This window comes from Peromyscus eremicus, chromosome 8a (genome assembly GCF_949786415.1).
Source record: "Peromyscus eremicus chromosome 8a, PerEre_H2_v1, whole genome shotgun sequence".
Lineage (NCBI taxonomy): Eukaryota > Metazoa > Chordata > Mammalia > Rodentia > Cricetidae > Peromyscus > Peromyscus eremicus.
This window is the reverse complement of record NC_081423.1, coordinates 25703097-25720905: the sequence shown is the minus strand read 5'-3', so window position 1 is coordinate 25720905 and position 17809 is coordinate 25703097. Positions and strand designations below refer to the sequence as shown.

General features: G+C 35.4%; 1 protein-coding gene across 1 annotated transcript in view; it reads left to right on the top strand.

The window, feature by feature from the left end:
* The first annotated feature begins 9558 nt into the window (after positions 1–9558).
* Gabra1 (gamma-aminobutyric acid type A receptor subunit alpha1) overlaps positions 9559–17809 on the top strand; it is a 48900-nt gene continuing 40649 nt past the window's right edge. The window contains exons 1-2 of the mRNA XM_059269256.1: positions 9559–9632; positions 13181–13290. Coding sequence (XP_059125239.1) covers positions 9559–9632; positions 13181–13290 — 184 coding nt within the window. The remainder of the gene's footprint in view (positions 9633–13180; positions 13291–17809) is intronic.

Sequence of the window (17809 nt, the reverse complement as noted above, 5' to 3'; positions counted from 1 at the left end):
CTGACAAACATTTGTAATTCTAATTCCAGGACATCCGATGTCCTCTTCTCATCCCTAGTGCCACAAAAGCTCCTAAGTATGGAATGGGATGTGGATCTGGGGTGAGTTGGAGGGAAGTGGTAAATACGATCAAAATAAATGTGTGAAATTCTCAAAGAATTAATAACACACACACACACACACACACACACACATATATATATATATACACACACATATATATATACACACACACACACACAAATCTTCATTTGTCATCTAGATTATTTTATCTTAAAATGAGCTTTCAAGTATATGGTTTCTGGTGTGTGTGTGTGTGTGTGTGTGTGTGTGTGTGTGTGTACTGATCCAGAACATTGCTTTCTGGGCCAAATCCCAAGTTACTATGGTGAATTGTCTGCTCTTTTATGAGATTTGCGTAGTCATAATATTGTTTCACAGATAATTATACAAAAGTGATTGGTACTCAGATTTGATCTTATTAAATTTCCTCATACTTCTATTCAAGCTTTCATATATATATATATATGTGTATATGTCCACAAATATGTACATATGTATATACACATATGCATATATATGTATAAAATTCCCCACATATATATATGTGTGTGTGTGTGTATGTGTGAGAGAGAGACACACACACACAAGAACAGACAGTTTATATGCATATATGTATACATGAACACATGATATATACATGGACACACGCATGTGTATATATACACTTAGAGAGCGACAAAGAGAGATTGCACTTTTCTCTAAAGAAATGTTTTTGTGAATTCCATTATAAGTGAAGTAGGAAATGTGTTTAGGTTAAAGATCTTGATGTGTATGGATGAAAATTATAGTAAATAAAATCTAATTTCCACTTTCCACATTTAACACAGGGCTTTAGTTGCATTTGGATGTATTTATGTACAATCATCATACAAATGCATCTACATCCACACTCTTGTTTTCACTTCATTCCACAAAGCACAATTATTGTAAACATCAAAAACTGAGAGCTGTTGAACAGATGGGGCATTAGTGTCTTAATTCTTGATCTTTGTTCCCACAAATCCTTCCGTTTCATATCCTTTCCACAAATCCTGTGACCATTCAGGGCTTGATGAATAGTTTTCCAAATGCTGCTGTAATATTCATGTCATTTTTGTGTGTGGTATGACTTTAAACAAATATATAAATGCAGATGTCCAACAGGATAATGAGAACACATTAAAGTCTTGAAATACTATAAGCCAGACATTATCATAATCCTACCAGAAGATTCTACATAAGCTATGTGCAGTTTCTTCGAACCAGCTTGTCTATTGTTTTATTATTATTATTTCTGGTAAGTAAACTAAATTTTTTTCCTAGATAGTAAACACTTAATATATGTTGCTAACTGAGTATTTATTCATCTAATTTGCCTGACAAAAGATAGAGAAATAAATGTGCATCTATATTTACAGTTAAAATATATTCGCTTTGTATACCTACCCATGAATTTCAAATCTACAAAATAAAATGCATGTGCATATTTAATATCTTAATTATGTTCTAAAAATAACATATGTTTCTTCATTCAGGTCATTTAGCACGTGTCTGATATTGCATTTTAAACTACCTTCACAGTGGATATTTTAACAGTTGTCTGTTTTCATACCTCTTTTCTGACTTGTCTCATTGTCTTCAAATTGCCAAGTGAATCTACTAAGCTGAAAACCCTTGTTCAGGGCTTGGGCAATATGAAGACTTTATTTCTTTTTAAATAAATAAAATCACTTCTAGCTGTCAGCTTATCATTCCATTCAATTCTAAATAAATCTGAATTTATCTACTCGAGTTGATGGATTTGGCATCTATGAAAAGTCTTTTAAAGAAAATGAGTGAATCCAGGTTACCTGTGAGTCACTGTATTGAAAATTACCAACAGAGGAAACATCAAGAGTGTCCTACTTAAATAACTATTCAGCCGTCCCTGTCTCCTGCACATGTATGTTATTTTTTATTGTACAGAAGAGAAGTTGTTTTAAGTTTGTCCTTGGGAGCATCTATGTTTGTGTGAAGTAGCTGTGGATCATGTGCTGTGTGGATTCTGGGAGGCCTCATATTCTCTTCAAGGTTTGGGTTTGGGAACTATGTTAAATAATGTATAGCTAAAATTCATTAAAAAACAATTATTTTTGTCAGAACACCCTACATATAAGAACGTATTCCTTGGTTTAAGATGACATGGGAGTTAGATTCTCCTAAGACCTTGTGTGATGACCTCTCTTTTGGAATTTTATTCTCACACAAAAGGGAATACTGATCCCAGTACTGTGAGTTACATGGCCCCTCTTTTAAAAAGTGTGTTAAACTCCAGCAAATTAATATATTACTTATAATAAGGGATATAATGAAAAGTGTGTATTCATTAGATACAATATATGTTTCAAACGAAGGAGTCAAATGAGTTATTTTCCCATGCAATGCTGTGACTCATGTATGAGGTATTATTACCTCACTAGAAATTCAGTAAATGGTATTTACAGAACACTAGAAATAGACCCAAGCTCAGAACTGCTACATGTCAGAGACTTCAGTTCTCATACATATGTGTGTGTGTGTAAATTTATAACATTTACATATATAATTTATAACGTGTGTGTGTGTGTGTGTGTGTGTGTGTGTGTGTGTTTGTGTGTGTGTGTGTATTTACCTCCTTTGCAAATATTATTGGGAAACGATGTAACTCTTACAATCTGCCATTGTTGTGGGCATGACCATTCTACATTATCAGATTGCAGGACACATCTGAGACAAATGGAAAAAAAATGGCCTTTTCAATTTTTGTTTTTACATTGTATTTACATGGCCCTTAATGCCTGCAATTATTAAACTATGCTTCTAATATGAAAAAAAATACTGTCTTAAATGACAAATGTATCACAAATAAAGTACAAAAACATCCTTTTTTATAAATCTCATTTGTTTTATTTCAGTGTCAGTTATAAAAAAGGAATATTCTATGCAATATATTTATATGGTTCCTTAAGTAGGGTGGTCTGTATTATATACTAGGGGAATTAGTAAATTTGGAAATATTGTATGTAATTATTCATTTATGTATAGATAAATAAATATTAAAATACAACATTTATATTTATTGTTATTGATTACTAAACATACTTCATAATATGTTAATATTGAGAAATATTTTCAGCACACACAAATCTGAGCCATGCCAATATCTTTTTTTTTTCTGGTTTTTCGAGACAGGGTTTCTATGTGTAGTTTTGCGCCTTTCCTGGATCTTGCTCTGTATACCAGGCTGGCCTCGAACTCACAAAGATCCGCCTGCCTCTGCCTCCCCAGTGCTGGGATTAAAGGCGTGCACCACCACCGCTGGCTGCCAATATCTTTTTAAAAGTGACTTTGTTCCAGGTTTCAGCTAAAGCTGATTTTTTTTTTAACTTATGTTTTATCCTCACCTTACATTATTTTGTAAATGGTAAAAAAGGTTCTCTGAATAAATGAGAACACTCATTATTTTACTCTCATTTACTATGCATTTAGTTGAGAAAGTAAAAGCAGTTTTCTATTGAATAGAACCAGCTCCACTTCTTCAATTAGGTCAGGGCTTCCTGTCATTTAAGAATGACAGAGAAAGCAATATGGACCAGACTGCAACAACTAGAGATAAAGCTATTTGGCTTTCCTAGGATCTCTGGTGTTAGGTTTGACCTCAAATTCCTCCTGTTAAGAACTAGTAACTATTAAGAAGTTCTTAGCCATTGGTTTCATGAGAAAGAGGGAAAATAAACTACAGCCAGAAGTCTGAAATAAAAAAGAAATTGTGTGTTGTTTCTCAACACACAGATCTTCAAAACAAAGACTCTTGCTACGAATAAGTGTATCCTCACTATCCAATCTTTCTTTAACTTTTAGAAGGGAATACTTTTGAAATTAAAATGTCCATTGATATCAGAGGGAAACCATGTAACTGACATAAATGGTCAAGTCCAAGCATAAGACAAACGAAAAGAATATTTGTTTAACACATGGCCTCACAAGAAAGAAACAAAGATATGGAAGTATGAACAAGTGAGTAAATGAGTGAACTTTGAATTCCTAGGATTTAATTTCCATCCTACCATCCTAGAATTATTCACTCATGATCCATGTAACCTTGGGAGTTTGTTTTGATCTCTCTGAGACACAGGTATTGAAAGACTTGTAAAATGGGTACATTAAGGTTTGCTTTAAGAACTAAGTTGAATGAGTTATGCTAAATAATTAAGACATAATTCTGCAAAGTAAACACTTAGAAATGTTAGACATCATGATTTATGCTACTTCAATAACTTATTTCATCAAGTAATACACTTTGTAAGGATTTATTCCAGATGTAACAGGAAAAGTATATGCCATCAACTATCTTAAAGAATTAATGGAACTGGACAATATAAAATAAATTGGGTTCTTGTTATTAATTTTTTTTGTGTTTTATTATTTGGAAATTGGGGAATATATTAATATTTCAGATAGGAAACTAAAAACATATTCTTAATTTAGAATCCTGATTACTGTTTTTGGATTTATGAAGTTATTAATATTTTAAATGCATGTACTTTATAAAAAACGTAAGTGTTCTAAAACAAATGTATATGTACTGCAAAGTTTATCCAACATATGTGAGGATAGATACCAGAACCAAGATTATATACATGGAAATGATGTAATATACTCTACTTTGCTTTTTATTTTAAGGGGCATTTCCATTTCTGCACTCACATTACAGCTCCAAAATTATTCATATGTATTTCCTTTTAGTGTGTAGAAATGTTGTATAACTGCATGCGGTTGTTATTGTGCATAAAGCAGTATGTGATTGGAATTGTTCAAAGAGACTTTTGCTCAAATGATAATATTTCAGGGCCAGTGTTTACAAAAATTATAATCAATAGAGATTTGGTTGTATGACATTAGATATAAGAGCTAAAGTTTTCCCCAATTTGTTGAGAAATGTTAAAAAAAAAGCTACAATAATTTAAACAGGAGAAGAAAAGACTTTAAAAAATATCACATTTTAATGACTATTGATTGTTTTTCAAAAGGTACTGAAACTATGGAATATTACATATTTTTGAGAGATAAGAAGACACTTTATAGTTGTTAACTTGAGGTTTCAGAATCTTAGTAAAGCCAGTTTTGCTTTACAAACTGCTCAATGAATATGTAAATTGATTGATAAGTAAATAAATATGTCACATGAGGGAACTGCAGTGGACTTCAGTGCAAGAGTGCATCCACGTTTGTTACCTGCTTCACTGACAACACACTACTGTTTAAAAAAGCGACACCTGAAGTCAGGCTTCAAACTTAACTTCCAAATGTTTATCTCTAAAATACTTTGTTAGTAAATTACCCCCCAAGGGAAAGAGAACAAAGTCACATATGAATGTGGACTACCATTCTGTAGGCCACATCAATGCAACCACCCAGCTTAAGTTTTAATCTTACAAGCTGATTTCCTTGCAGCATAAGCCAAGAACACTTGTAGAATACTAAACACAGACGTGCTTGGGGCCGGCTAATTAGTTTTTGCTCTTTATATTTTTTTTGACAACACTCAGCCTCCGTTTCAAATTTCTCCTCTGCGAGAAGTACACCCAGAAGAAAATGGCCAGCGGGCTTACCAAAACTCGGACTTCATCCACCAGAAGTATGCTCTCATTTTCAGCATCTCCTTCCTGTGGTGTTTAAGTGCTGAAAGACAGCTCCTGGCAGTGCTGGGCCTGTCTACCAGCGCCCCTAGGAAGATAGCACCCATGACCTGAGCTATAGTCATTCACAAAACCTGAGCAAGGAATCACAGCCATCGCTCATTCCCTGAAAATTCAGTTAGGAGGATGTCGAACACACACACACACACACACACACACACACACACACACACTCCCTGAGTGTATAATTATCTGTAGGTGGAGAACTCCTAGGGAAGGTAATAAAAGAGGGCAGAAAAGAAAAAAAAAAAAAAGCTACTTTTTTTTTTTGGCCTGACTCCTAAACATCCCTCCCCCCTCCCATTTTTCTGATCCAAGAATGATGGAGTTCACGGCAAAGGCATGTTTCCGGAAATGGAGATATGTCTCTCAAACCCGAAAATGATTTATGTGAAGTTAAATATTCCACATTCGGAAACCCAGCAAAATCCAGAGTTACGGACGTCTGTGCTTTCTTCTCCACAACGCACACAGACAAAGGTTAAAAACCCGTTTCCGAAGCCTGTCTGGCTGTCCTCTATGCTACAGATGAAAGGCGGGGTGCAAAGCGCTCAGAATCTGAGAAAAGTACGAAGGACTGAAAGCTAGGGGCCCATTCTCTAGCGGGCAGGGCTCTTCCCTGCTGTTCCTCACTGTTCCTGGCTCTGCAACATGCAGGGATTTAGACATATGTGTGGGAGTGTTCGAGGGAGAACAAGTCGAGAGGACAGAGCGCTCCCCACACGTGTAAGCCTGCATCTCCCTGCTTAGTAGCTTGCGTTCATTCATATGGATGCAGTGGTTAAATATTTGATCAGAGGTAGCAGAGTTACAAGGATCAGGTTTGCTCTAATGAGCACACCTTAGAACTGTGTGCTCATAAATCGCAAGAGAGAAAAAATCCTAAGTGTAGCCCCCATGTCTAACCCTTTTTACCCTTCCTTCCCCCCATTTCCAGTCCCACCTCCCACCCCCCCAAAATAAAGGAATGCTTGTAGGAGATTGAAGAAAGATTTGAGTCTGTAGCTACAGAGCAGGGGATTAGGGCCAGAGCGGTTCAAGTTAAATTGCGCTGCATATAAAAAATGGGCGGATTGGTGTCCAGATCCAGATCCAGTGGCTGGTACCACCTTCCTTTCTAAAATAAAATCTCTCTGGCATGAAGTCACCGCCTATTTCACATCCGGTTTGCGCTGGGACGTATTACTACTGTCTTGGTACAGAGAAATCTTTTGTTGTATAGCTGCAGATTGGATATTGGGAAGCAAATTTGGGTATGAAATCTCCAGTGCAGGAGCACGCAGAGTCCATGATGGCTCAGACCGAGTGAGTGAGCGCGGCGCGAGGACGCCCTCCGCCCGGCGCGCCCGCGCTCGCACACTCGCGCAGCTCCAGCTCACCGCGATCCTCTCTCCCACACTTTTCTCCCCGGTCTGGAGCGATCCGGTGCCCAGAGGGGGCCCCGAGGTAAGTGAGACTTCGGACCGCGTAAACCCAGAGCTTGCAACGTGCCTTTGTCGTAGCTGGAGAGGCACGGATGCTCTAGTGAGGAAGAGAGCAGGAGCCAGCAGGACAGGAGCTGAAGCTGGGAGCAGGTAGAAACAAGGAATGTTTTTCTTTCAGGGCGAAAACTGCAGCGATATAGGAGCAGAATTTTCTCTCTTCCTTCTCTCCTCTCTGAGGCAGATTTGAATGTACCCTGAGGGGTGGGTGGTGACATGTTGTTTTGATTTTTTTTTTTTTTTTTTTTTTGACCAAGGGGAGCTGGGGTGAGTTGGGGAGGGGCGCTGGGGCTTGCCATTAGCTGAAGTTAAGAGGCTAGAACAGAAAACCTGTCACCCTGTTCCATGCTAGGGAAGACTCGCTCACCGTGCCTGTACATGTCCCTTCTCCCCTTCCCAGCTGCCGCTGCTGAAATGCCCTCTGGTGTAGGGGTCTCTCTCATTCGGGAAATGAGAGGCTGAACTTCCTTGATCTGGGTGGCAGGGGAGGTGGGTAGTGGAGCATGTGTCTGGCTAGGGGCAGGATGGAGGTGGAAATGGGTAAGGAAACAGCTCTGTGCTCCCTTTTCAACTGTTAGGCTTGTATTCGCAAGAAACTTTCTTCCTCCACAACTGAAGTGCCATGGCAGATTTTGTTTTCCTCCAGATATCAGAGGAGTGCAAAAGCCACGGTGTCTTGGTTTGGGGTTCTGTTTTCTTCACCCCTTTAGGACTTTCTCCCTTTTTCTAGAATCAATGGGAACTAATAGGGCTAAGAGAAGTTGTTCTCCTCTTCAGAACAGATGTCATTTTTTTTTTAAAGGATGAATTATCATCGTGCGATTTGGATCCAATATTTTAACTTAATGATATTTATCCAAGATGTCATATCATATTCTACTCCTGTATGTCAAAAACCAGTCACCAAAGGAAGAGAAAGCTATGATGAAGCTCACAGCTCTTATCTTTACATCATTTCACTCTAAAGAAATTCGGGTTCCTTGCTTACATGTCTGTTTGTGAGGGTTTTTCCTGATTGGAATGATCCGGGAGAGTGTGGAGAGCATTTTGTTGATGTACTTAAAGGCATACCACATGGAACTAGAGAGTGCTCAATGTAAAAAATAGGTTTTAGAATGCTTCCATCTATCCATTCCTGATCTTACTAAGGAGTTAAGATTCAGTAGAGTGGTTAAAATAAAATACATGGGATAGTTTTCATAGTAGGACTGGAAATAATTTCAGTGCATTTAAGTAATTATATCTGCTTCTCAACCAGGTGGTGCACAGAATGTCAAAATTTGGCCTAATAATTGTGTATATACACACACATAATTATATGAATGCATACAACATACACATACATATTTCTATAAGCCCTCCATTCTATAGTCCTTTACTCTTGCAGTATCCCCCTACCATATCCAAATTCAGCAACCAGATAATGATTGATTGCACTTTACCTAAGTGGGAATAAATACTCCCTTCTTCTTATGCAAAGCAAACTACTTAAGCTTCCATCTGTTTGAGATGAAGCATTTTCTTGCAGCAACCTGGAAGAAATTAGAGAATGCATGCAAGATATGTGTGGGTATGTTTGTATGCATTGTATGATGTGTGTGTGTGTGTGAGAGAGAGAGAGAGAGAGAGAGAGGGAGAGGCACATGGCCTGACTATAAAGTGTATTCTTTAGCTTCACAGAAACATTAGTGAGCATATTTAACAACCCCAGAGGAGAAGCACGACTCTGGCATTCAACAGTGTGTTTCTAATGGTGTTTATAAAAAGGTAAATAGAGTTGCTTCTGAAATCAAGGTACATCCAGAATTCAGAGATGCATTCAGTCAACAGGAGGTGTTAACCTCCCACCTCCCACCTACCCACATGCTCTCCTGTTACAGACACCAAGCTTAAATCTTTCAATACAGATTGTGCCACAGGGACTCAAATCACAAAGGTCAATTTTTTTTCAGATGATAAACAACAACAGAAAGGAATAAGCCGGCAAATAATGGAAATTTAAAGGCTATTTTAGAAAACAACCCACAGCTTTTGTGTTGAGCAATATTGTCACCTGAAAGCATTTCAACTTGAATTCTTTTACAGGCTAAACTAAAATTCTGGTCTATTTCTGAATGGAGAGATGGTAAGGAAAGTGGCGAGTGGATGGCCCAGGTTTCCATTGCTTCCAATGAGGTGTCATATTCCAGTGAGGTCATTTCCTGACTTCAAAGCATTCATCTGGACTGCCTCAGTCAGCCCTAGTGGTTATAACCTGATGTTTCTTGCAAGACACATTGATCTCTACTTATTCCACTTTTCAGTTGCACAAGCCCGTGATGAAGAAAAGTCGGGGTCTCTCTGACTGTCTCTGGGCCTGGACCCTCGTCCTCAGCACTCTGTCAGGAAGAAGGTGGGGCACTTTATTTTAAATCTGCATGAAAATTTCTGTAATTTTTCATTTATTCCATCAGGGGGAAGAACATTGTCCATGGATGCATACATGACTAAGGGAATTCAGAAAAGTTTACTGCAATAAAATTTCAGCTAAAACTAAAGAAGAATAGAACGTGAAAATACCTTTCTTATTAGGATGTTCGCTAGAATACACTTAACAAGTTTTATTTTGCTAAGAAATATATGAGTTCAACTTTGCAGTCTGATATTGAACTTTGCAGTTTTCATTTGTAACTGAACAAAGCATGCAGTTTCCTAATTTATGAAAAAGTTACCCTATTAAACTCTGCATGCCCTATAAGTTGTAAATTTTCCAACAAGAAAATTTCTAACTATTTGCAAAAATCATAGAGTAACTTGTAAAAGCATGGGAGTAGAAAACTTAAAATAATATTTATAACTTGATTGTCATATCTACAAACACATGCATATTGTATTTTTAAACCAACAGAGATGGGCTGTACCAAATGAATATTTTAAAATACTAGATAAAAATTAAACTGCACTAATCAAGCATGTATACTAGGAAGGCATGCTGTGAATAAATTTCAGTAGGTTGAACTAACAAAAATATTTTTTAATTATCCAATAAAGAATATGAGATATTGTAATAGCAACTATCTAAATGACCAAATAGTTTATATTATCCTTTATCCACTTTAATAGCTTTTGAGTGGTTTATTCTTGTGCCTCATTGGAATGTATTCATTATATGCCAAAGTCCTGCACTCCTTGAAATGTAATAGGAAGTGAATCTTTATGGGTTAAAGTCAGAGATATGGAGTCACCTGGAAAGGCAGAAATTTCTGAGGATTGGTTTTAAATGAGATGTGGACTGTGTTATTTTTATTACTTTTAAGTATTATCATGTAAATAAATATGAGATGAATAAGACACACATTACTGTCAGATACTCTTAATTTGAGGAGTTAAGTGATGACTGAATTTTGAAAAATTATATGAAGTGTTACTATTATAATGACCTGTAGATGGAGTTAGTGCACAGTGTTTTATTACAGAGTGGTTCATATGGAATCAAAAGCAGGTTTAGCAACTGACATTTATCTTCCAAGTGCATATTCAGTTTAGGGCACTCTACACTGTTATTAGTATTTGTACCCCCCAAAAGTCATCTTAATCTTTCTCCTAGGGTTCTTTTGTGGCAGTTGGCACTTTATATAGAGAATGAATAGTCAGGTTGAACATGAGCCTGATTACAAAATCACAATAAAGGAAGATTTCATTCCAAATGAGATAGATGGGCTGGTCTTGTTTGGGAGGGGGCTGATCTCTTTGGTATTTGTATTCCAATGCTAACCATTGTTGAAAGTGAGATTCCTAAACTGAGAAGATTTCTTGCATTTTACGTAAGCTGTGGAAACACAGGGAACACAGATAAAGGTAACAGATACTAGGAATTCTGAGGGCTGTGTTAGCAGTCTAAGTACCCTCTGATGTCACCCTAACTCATCTTCTTTCCCCTCTTAAATGTATTGCTTCCTCCCTAAGAGTTTTCTCTGTGGAGAGTTTCCTGAATCCTAAGGTGTGTTTGTATTTCCTTTTCATCTTTATCAAGATGACCTTCCAGTGTCCTTGAAAGACACATGGATGGCATTTGGTTTTGTGACAATGAATTTTTATAAATAATCCCTTTCAGAAAACTGCTTTTGCTTTTGCCTTACTGCTGTCGTCTGCCAATGAAACATGCGGGAAGTCACAAGCTCACTGAAAATTTGATTTAAAAAAACAAAATGAAACAGCAAGATGCTTAATTTTGCTAAAGGAGAGTAAGTCCTCAATCTGTGTGACATGGATGGATGAATGTGTAATTGAAGAGAATGAAAAATGATTTCATAGAAATAAATTCCATCTATTTAACATCACAGAGAATGTTTACTTATAACTATTGAATTAAAACTCTATCAGAAAAATGGTCATTGGTAGTATATATAACTTAATGAACTTCTATGCAATCAGAACAGGTATTCAGAACAGGAGCAGTGAAGATTCTCATTGAATTCTACCCTTCCATGTTGAATGTGTTTTATGCACTTTTCCATTACAGAACTGGAAAACTAAATATTTTTGTATCCTTAAAGTGGGCATTATCTGCAGTCAGGCCTTCCTTATTTCCTTCTAGTCAATCTAGTTAACTTGGTGTGTGATGTTTTCATCTGCAAGTTTTAAATACAATTTTATAAAATTAAGAAAAAGAAAAGTGGTATTTGAACTTTGCTTATAAGAAATCAATTACTTGAAAGACAGCATTTGTTTCTGAAGTGATAATAGATTATATTTGGTGTTCCTATCAAATAAGTGAATTCTGGTTTAAAATGCCATTATTTTGTGTATGTTTATTAACTATGTAACTACACATGAGTAAAGCAAAAGAATAATAAAATTCAAATACGAAGTATGTAGATTTGTTACCCTTTCTTAGTTTTACACCCTTTATCCACTTACTCCTTCAGAGCTATCGCTGAAATCTGTCAGGGAGTGTATAGTCTTTCTAAGATAGAAATTGCTTCTCTCTAAAGATTTTGAAGGTGTCATGGTAATCATTACATAAAATAAGATTAAAACTGCGTAGATAACAAAATGATTGGTATAAGAAACACACAGTATATGCAGTGCAGCCCTATATGGTTGAAAGCCAGAATAGAAACACTAAGGGATAGAAGCCATGTCCTCAAACAGAAAGAAATAGGAATTGCCGTTCCTCTACAGAGGATGGAAATAAAGCGTTAGCTCAGAAGGTGAAAAAGCCTGAGCTGTGCTCTTAAGCAGTGGTATCTTAAAACCCAATGCACAAGGTTTTGTGCACCTTAACATCAAGAGTGTTAATCTTGACTTTCTTCAACGGTTCTACTGAATTTAATCCCAGAAATAACCAAAGTTCAGCCAAATAAATTTTTAAATAAAATTTCAAAATTTGTTCATACATCTTAGGGGAAATCAAAATTTCCACACTGATAAAAATGTAATTAACATAAGAAATCATTTGTATATCTTCTTTTCCTAAGTATCTTAAAAGAGCATTCAAAAATCAAAAGCACAAATATATGGAAAGGAAAATTGGAGAAGGAAGTTTGGTAGGTGAAAATTTGCATATTAAATTTTTAAAAGAACCTTTGAATTAGTTTTATAACCCACATATATATATATATGTATGTATGTAGATAAACAAAAATAATATGTATAGAAACCTCCAAGATGGTTTTTATATAGTATGAGTTAACAGTCTTGCTTGCTCAGGGAAGATCTGTCTCTTCTAAGACTCTCTACCTTCTGAGAACTGAAAATGTAGACTTAGAACTCATTTTGTATATTAAAATTAAAAGCCTGTCACCAATGAGGCCAGAAATGAGAAAATGACAAGAATTATAATTACTTTCAAACTCGTAACAGCAAGGAAAGTAAGACAATCTGAGAAAGGTTTTGAATAGTAAGCTTTTAGTGGAAACTTATAATTTCATGCTATTATTTTCTTTATTCTTTCCTCAGTTATGGACAGCCCTCCCAAGATGAACTTAAAGACAATACCACTGTCTTCACGAGGATTTTGGATCGACTCCTGGATGGTTATGACAATCGTTTGAGACCAGGATTGGGAGGTGAGTTATAGTCTCACATTTTTCTTGAGAAGATTTAGTATTATTAAATCTTTACTAGTATATTTCTATTTTCTCTTCAAACAGTAAATAAAAATGTTTGCATTCTGATTGATAGTTAATTGTATTTTAATAGATCACTTTTTGTGTACATACATACATATATATTGAAAGACACAAAATTCTCACAATGACACAAAAGAGATACATATTCTTGACAAGCACAATGATTTTCTCTCTCTAATAACTTGGTTATATAAAAAGAAAGATAATACTCTCCCTTTTAGTATAAGATTTGCCAACTTCACCTGCATTGCTTTGCCTGCACTGAATTCTATCTCTGATTCTACGCTAGAAATATTTACCTAAGAAGATTGTGTATTCCATCATATCTTTGTGTTGTATTACCCCATCTCTATGATCAAAGGTGAATAAAATAGATGTGAATGTTTTATTTTTAAGCCATACCTTTAAATGTATTCTCTAATTTTCTATAGTAAAGTTTATGCTTCTTATAAAATTAATTAATTGATTAATTGATTAAGGAATTTCTGCTTAGGGAGAAAATAATGTTCAATATTATGTATTTAATACTATATGTACAATAGTGCACAGTACCAGAACTTACATGCTTATTTGAATAATCCTTGAAAATATAATACACTACCTCCTTGTGATTAAGTAAAGACTAATGAAGCCACATCAGAATACTGATCTTAAAGCAAAATAAGTAAAGCAAAGGAAGAAATTGCTATTTAACGTTTCATAGGAAACCAACATATGACTCTATGACTCCAAGTTACAGCCAAATTCTCACCTGTACAAAGCAGCGGAAACAAATAGTAATATTTAACTGGCACTATCAAAAGCCAGTTATTATTAAGTCAGATAGAACAGATAAATGAAGCTAAGTTTAAGAACTCAAACACTGGTTTTCAAACAAAATGGTATCATAGATTTAGAATTATTTATTCATTCTTTCTTTGCTCAGAGGTGGGACTGGAAAGAAAGACTTCACATGTGCTTGTCATGCTCTACTCCTGAGCTACATTCCCAGACTCAGAGTCTCTAAAAATATATATAGCTTGCTTACTATAATCACATTGCTGGAAATCATGGGTCTATTTTCAAGCCGCCAAATATCATTATCATCTCATAGGTTACAAGGAAAACTCCTCACCAAAGTCACAGCTCGATATATGATATATATGTCCATTCATCCATATATATATATATATATATATATATATATATATATGGTCATATATATATGGTCTTACCAGGTGTACTTTCTTATCAAGTTCAAACATTAATCTTTGGACATGGTTTCTTCAGGTTTGGCCTCTACATTGTGTTATTTTAACTTCTTGGGGAGTAAAGAATATTATAAAGATGCTGAATATAATATCATGTACTCGTAGATTCAGATACTAAAAAGTCTGAGGAAGGAAGGTAGACACATTGGAGCTAGTGCTTCCAAAGCAGCCTCTCTGTCGAGAAAAGTAAAATCTTATATTTGAGATGAAGTAGTCATAAAATGGACAGCACAGACCTGTTCATAATGCAGGAATATAATGTCATTGCATGTGGATTGACTCTTAAGAAACTGCCATCTTTGCATACAGTTTGAATAAATTGCAAAGACTAGAGATAAGGGTGAATGTACAAAAGGAGGCAACCACTGGGTTATTGATACAAATAATGAGAAGGAAGGCTTCTGAAAATGCTGACATATGTTTCTTTTACTTAATGTCCAGCCTGTCTCAGGTCAATCCTTGTATAGCAGAATGAACTTCATACGCAAATAGTTTAGGAAAATAATTTGATACTTTATTATGTGTATATAAATATCCTCTGAAAGGTGTGCATGTGACTTTCAATTTGTTAGAGAATGTTGCATAAACACACACATACACACTTCCTTTAATGATCATTTGTGATTGCACAGTTATTACAGTCTAAGTAAAAAGGCATGACTGCTAATTTTCACTTAATTCTGTATTCTAATTCCTTAATAAATATAATGTACGTACACCTAAACCACAGAGAACCATATATTGCAAATGAACAGACAGCCTAAAGTACATATTCAAAGGTAATTTTTGAGATCTATGACATTGTGATATTTTCTTAAAGAAATAGCTACATCAGTTTATCAGAATATTAATATTTTTAGTCCATAATTACTTAATCTCTGTAAATAGCAAAAATAGACTTGTGGGTTAGAGAACAGAAATAATGGTTAATTTAATAAAGATCAAGTATACTCTTGTAAGATAATAGAAACTCAGGATTTAGAAAAATACATTTTTAAATGAAAGTCTTTTAATCTCTAGGAAAGAATTTATTTTTCCATTTTTCATTCTTGAAAATGCTGACAAAGAATATGATGGTTATAAAATCAAAGAAAACATAGTTGAAATCTTTCTTCTGTTTGTGTTTTAAATGTTGGCTTAAAATTTAGTGAATCAAGATGTGAAGGATTTGGGTTTTTGTTTGTTTTTTTTTGAAATTTTAATATTGACTAACCTTATTTTGTACCTTTTGAAGGACATTCATAATTTTTAAGACACAAACAGCCATGTGACTGTTATAGGCTCAAAATAGTTTATGTACATTTTGATACTAGATATCTAGACAATTACAGTTAGAATTTGAAGTATATTTCCAGGACATTGATTTTATCACATAATCAGCTATGAATTTACAGGAAATGGTCAACTCTGATACTGACGGGTTAAATTGAAATTATCTCATTTTCTTCAGGAATGTAATATTTAATTTCATTTTTTTTACTATAGATTTCAGATAATTTAAGCATGGCATGGTTACTAGTAAATTCCTGCAACGAAATGGGATTTTCACACTTATTATTATTACTGCTATTATTTTTATGTAACCCACTTTAAGACTGTGGAATGGAAGAGTTTAGTCTTTATCTTATATAAAAGCAAGGCAAATGCTTCCCTGTAGTTTGTTCATGGTTATATCTGAGATGACTTTCTCCTAGGAAGGGATCCTGCTGTCTTCTTCATCATGTGAAAAAGACAGGGCTGCTTGTTCTGAGTATCCTCAGAAAATAGAGCTATGACAATGAAGCTTAAGGTTATGTAAGCAATTATCCACTATGCAGATCCATTATGACATCTTCAGCTTTGTTATTTGGGAGTGTACACCTGAATGTAATTAGAAATGAAATTCATGACTTGGTTGATGCAGGTATTGGAAATCAGCTTGCAAACATTATAACCCTATTGTAGAAGGCTAGCTCCTGCCTCCCTTAGCCCCAAGAGTCAACCAGAGAATCAATCAAAATTGTAAATGGCTAGAAAATGTATAGAATCACAAATAATTACTGAATTCCTTCTCATTTACAATCTCTTGCTTCTGTGGCAAGAAAACAAGAGACTCTTCTTGCAGCCAGGAAACTCAAAGCGTGTTTGACTAACCCAAGTTTAAGTCTAAAAGAGTGACACAGTTGGGAAAATAAAGGTGAAAACCATAAAGAGTAGGAAGATAAGAACAGAAAGGTTCAAGAAGAAAGAAAGTAAATCAGAAGCCAGGGGATGGGAGTGGTATTGAAGTGTAGCAAGAAGTATCAGTATGACGAAGAGGACCAGAGACAATTCTGAAGCAGAGGAAAGGCATGGGCAGGATGCAAGGACATGAGCTTTTTATGTTTCTCTGTAAACAGGACCAAACTGGAAGTTCTCGATAAATTCATGTTCTAAAATTTTCTCCATATGTTAAAAAGATGAAGGATGGCTGAGTGTTCTCAGCTTTCCCCTAAACTAAGCAACTGTATAGACTTGGATGAAATTTGATTTGCCTTTATATATAGGCTCCATTCCAGCTCCGGGAATTGTAAAAAATAATCCACAGGCAGTCACCCAATGCTTAATGCTGAAGAACAATTTCAGAGGTTCTAAGAACAAGTAATACCCTCTGGCCACATCCTTTCCTTTTATCCCTTCTGTAGAGACCTTTTTCATTTTACAGTATGCTTCAGTCCCATGGTGAACCTAACTGGCACATAGTGAACGTATTGTACTAGTCCCCTCATTTCACTCCTTCCCAAACAAATTTCAGTAAATCCACGTTTAACTAGAATACTAATGGGATGGAGAACAAGGGAGAAAACATGGGAAAGTCACAACTAAAGGGCTCACAGAATCTCTTCACACCTCCCTCTTTTTGTTTCCGGTATTTCCTGGAAGAACTGTAAACAATTTCTAAATTTATTTTTAAATTTAATTGCAACGACTAATGCATGGAATGAAGGATGGCTCTCAAAAGATTTCAACACTAAGCTACACAAATAAAGAAAGCCAAGGAAAGTGATATGAGGGAATATTTCTAGTGTTACAAGCCCAGCTGGGTGAGTGGAAAAGTAGTTTATAAATATATAGGCTTTTAGACAGACAGTGATTCTATCCCTGCTACATACTAACAGCAGTTAGTTAAATACTTTTTCTTTGTGTTATAAGTATCTTTCATTTGAATTCTTTGGTTTTGGTCTTGT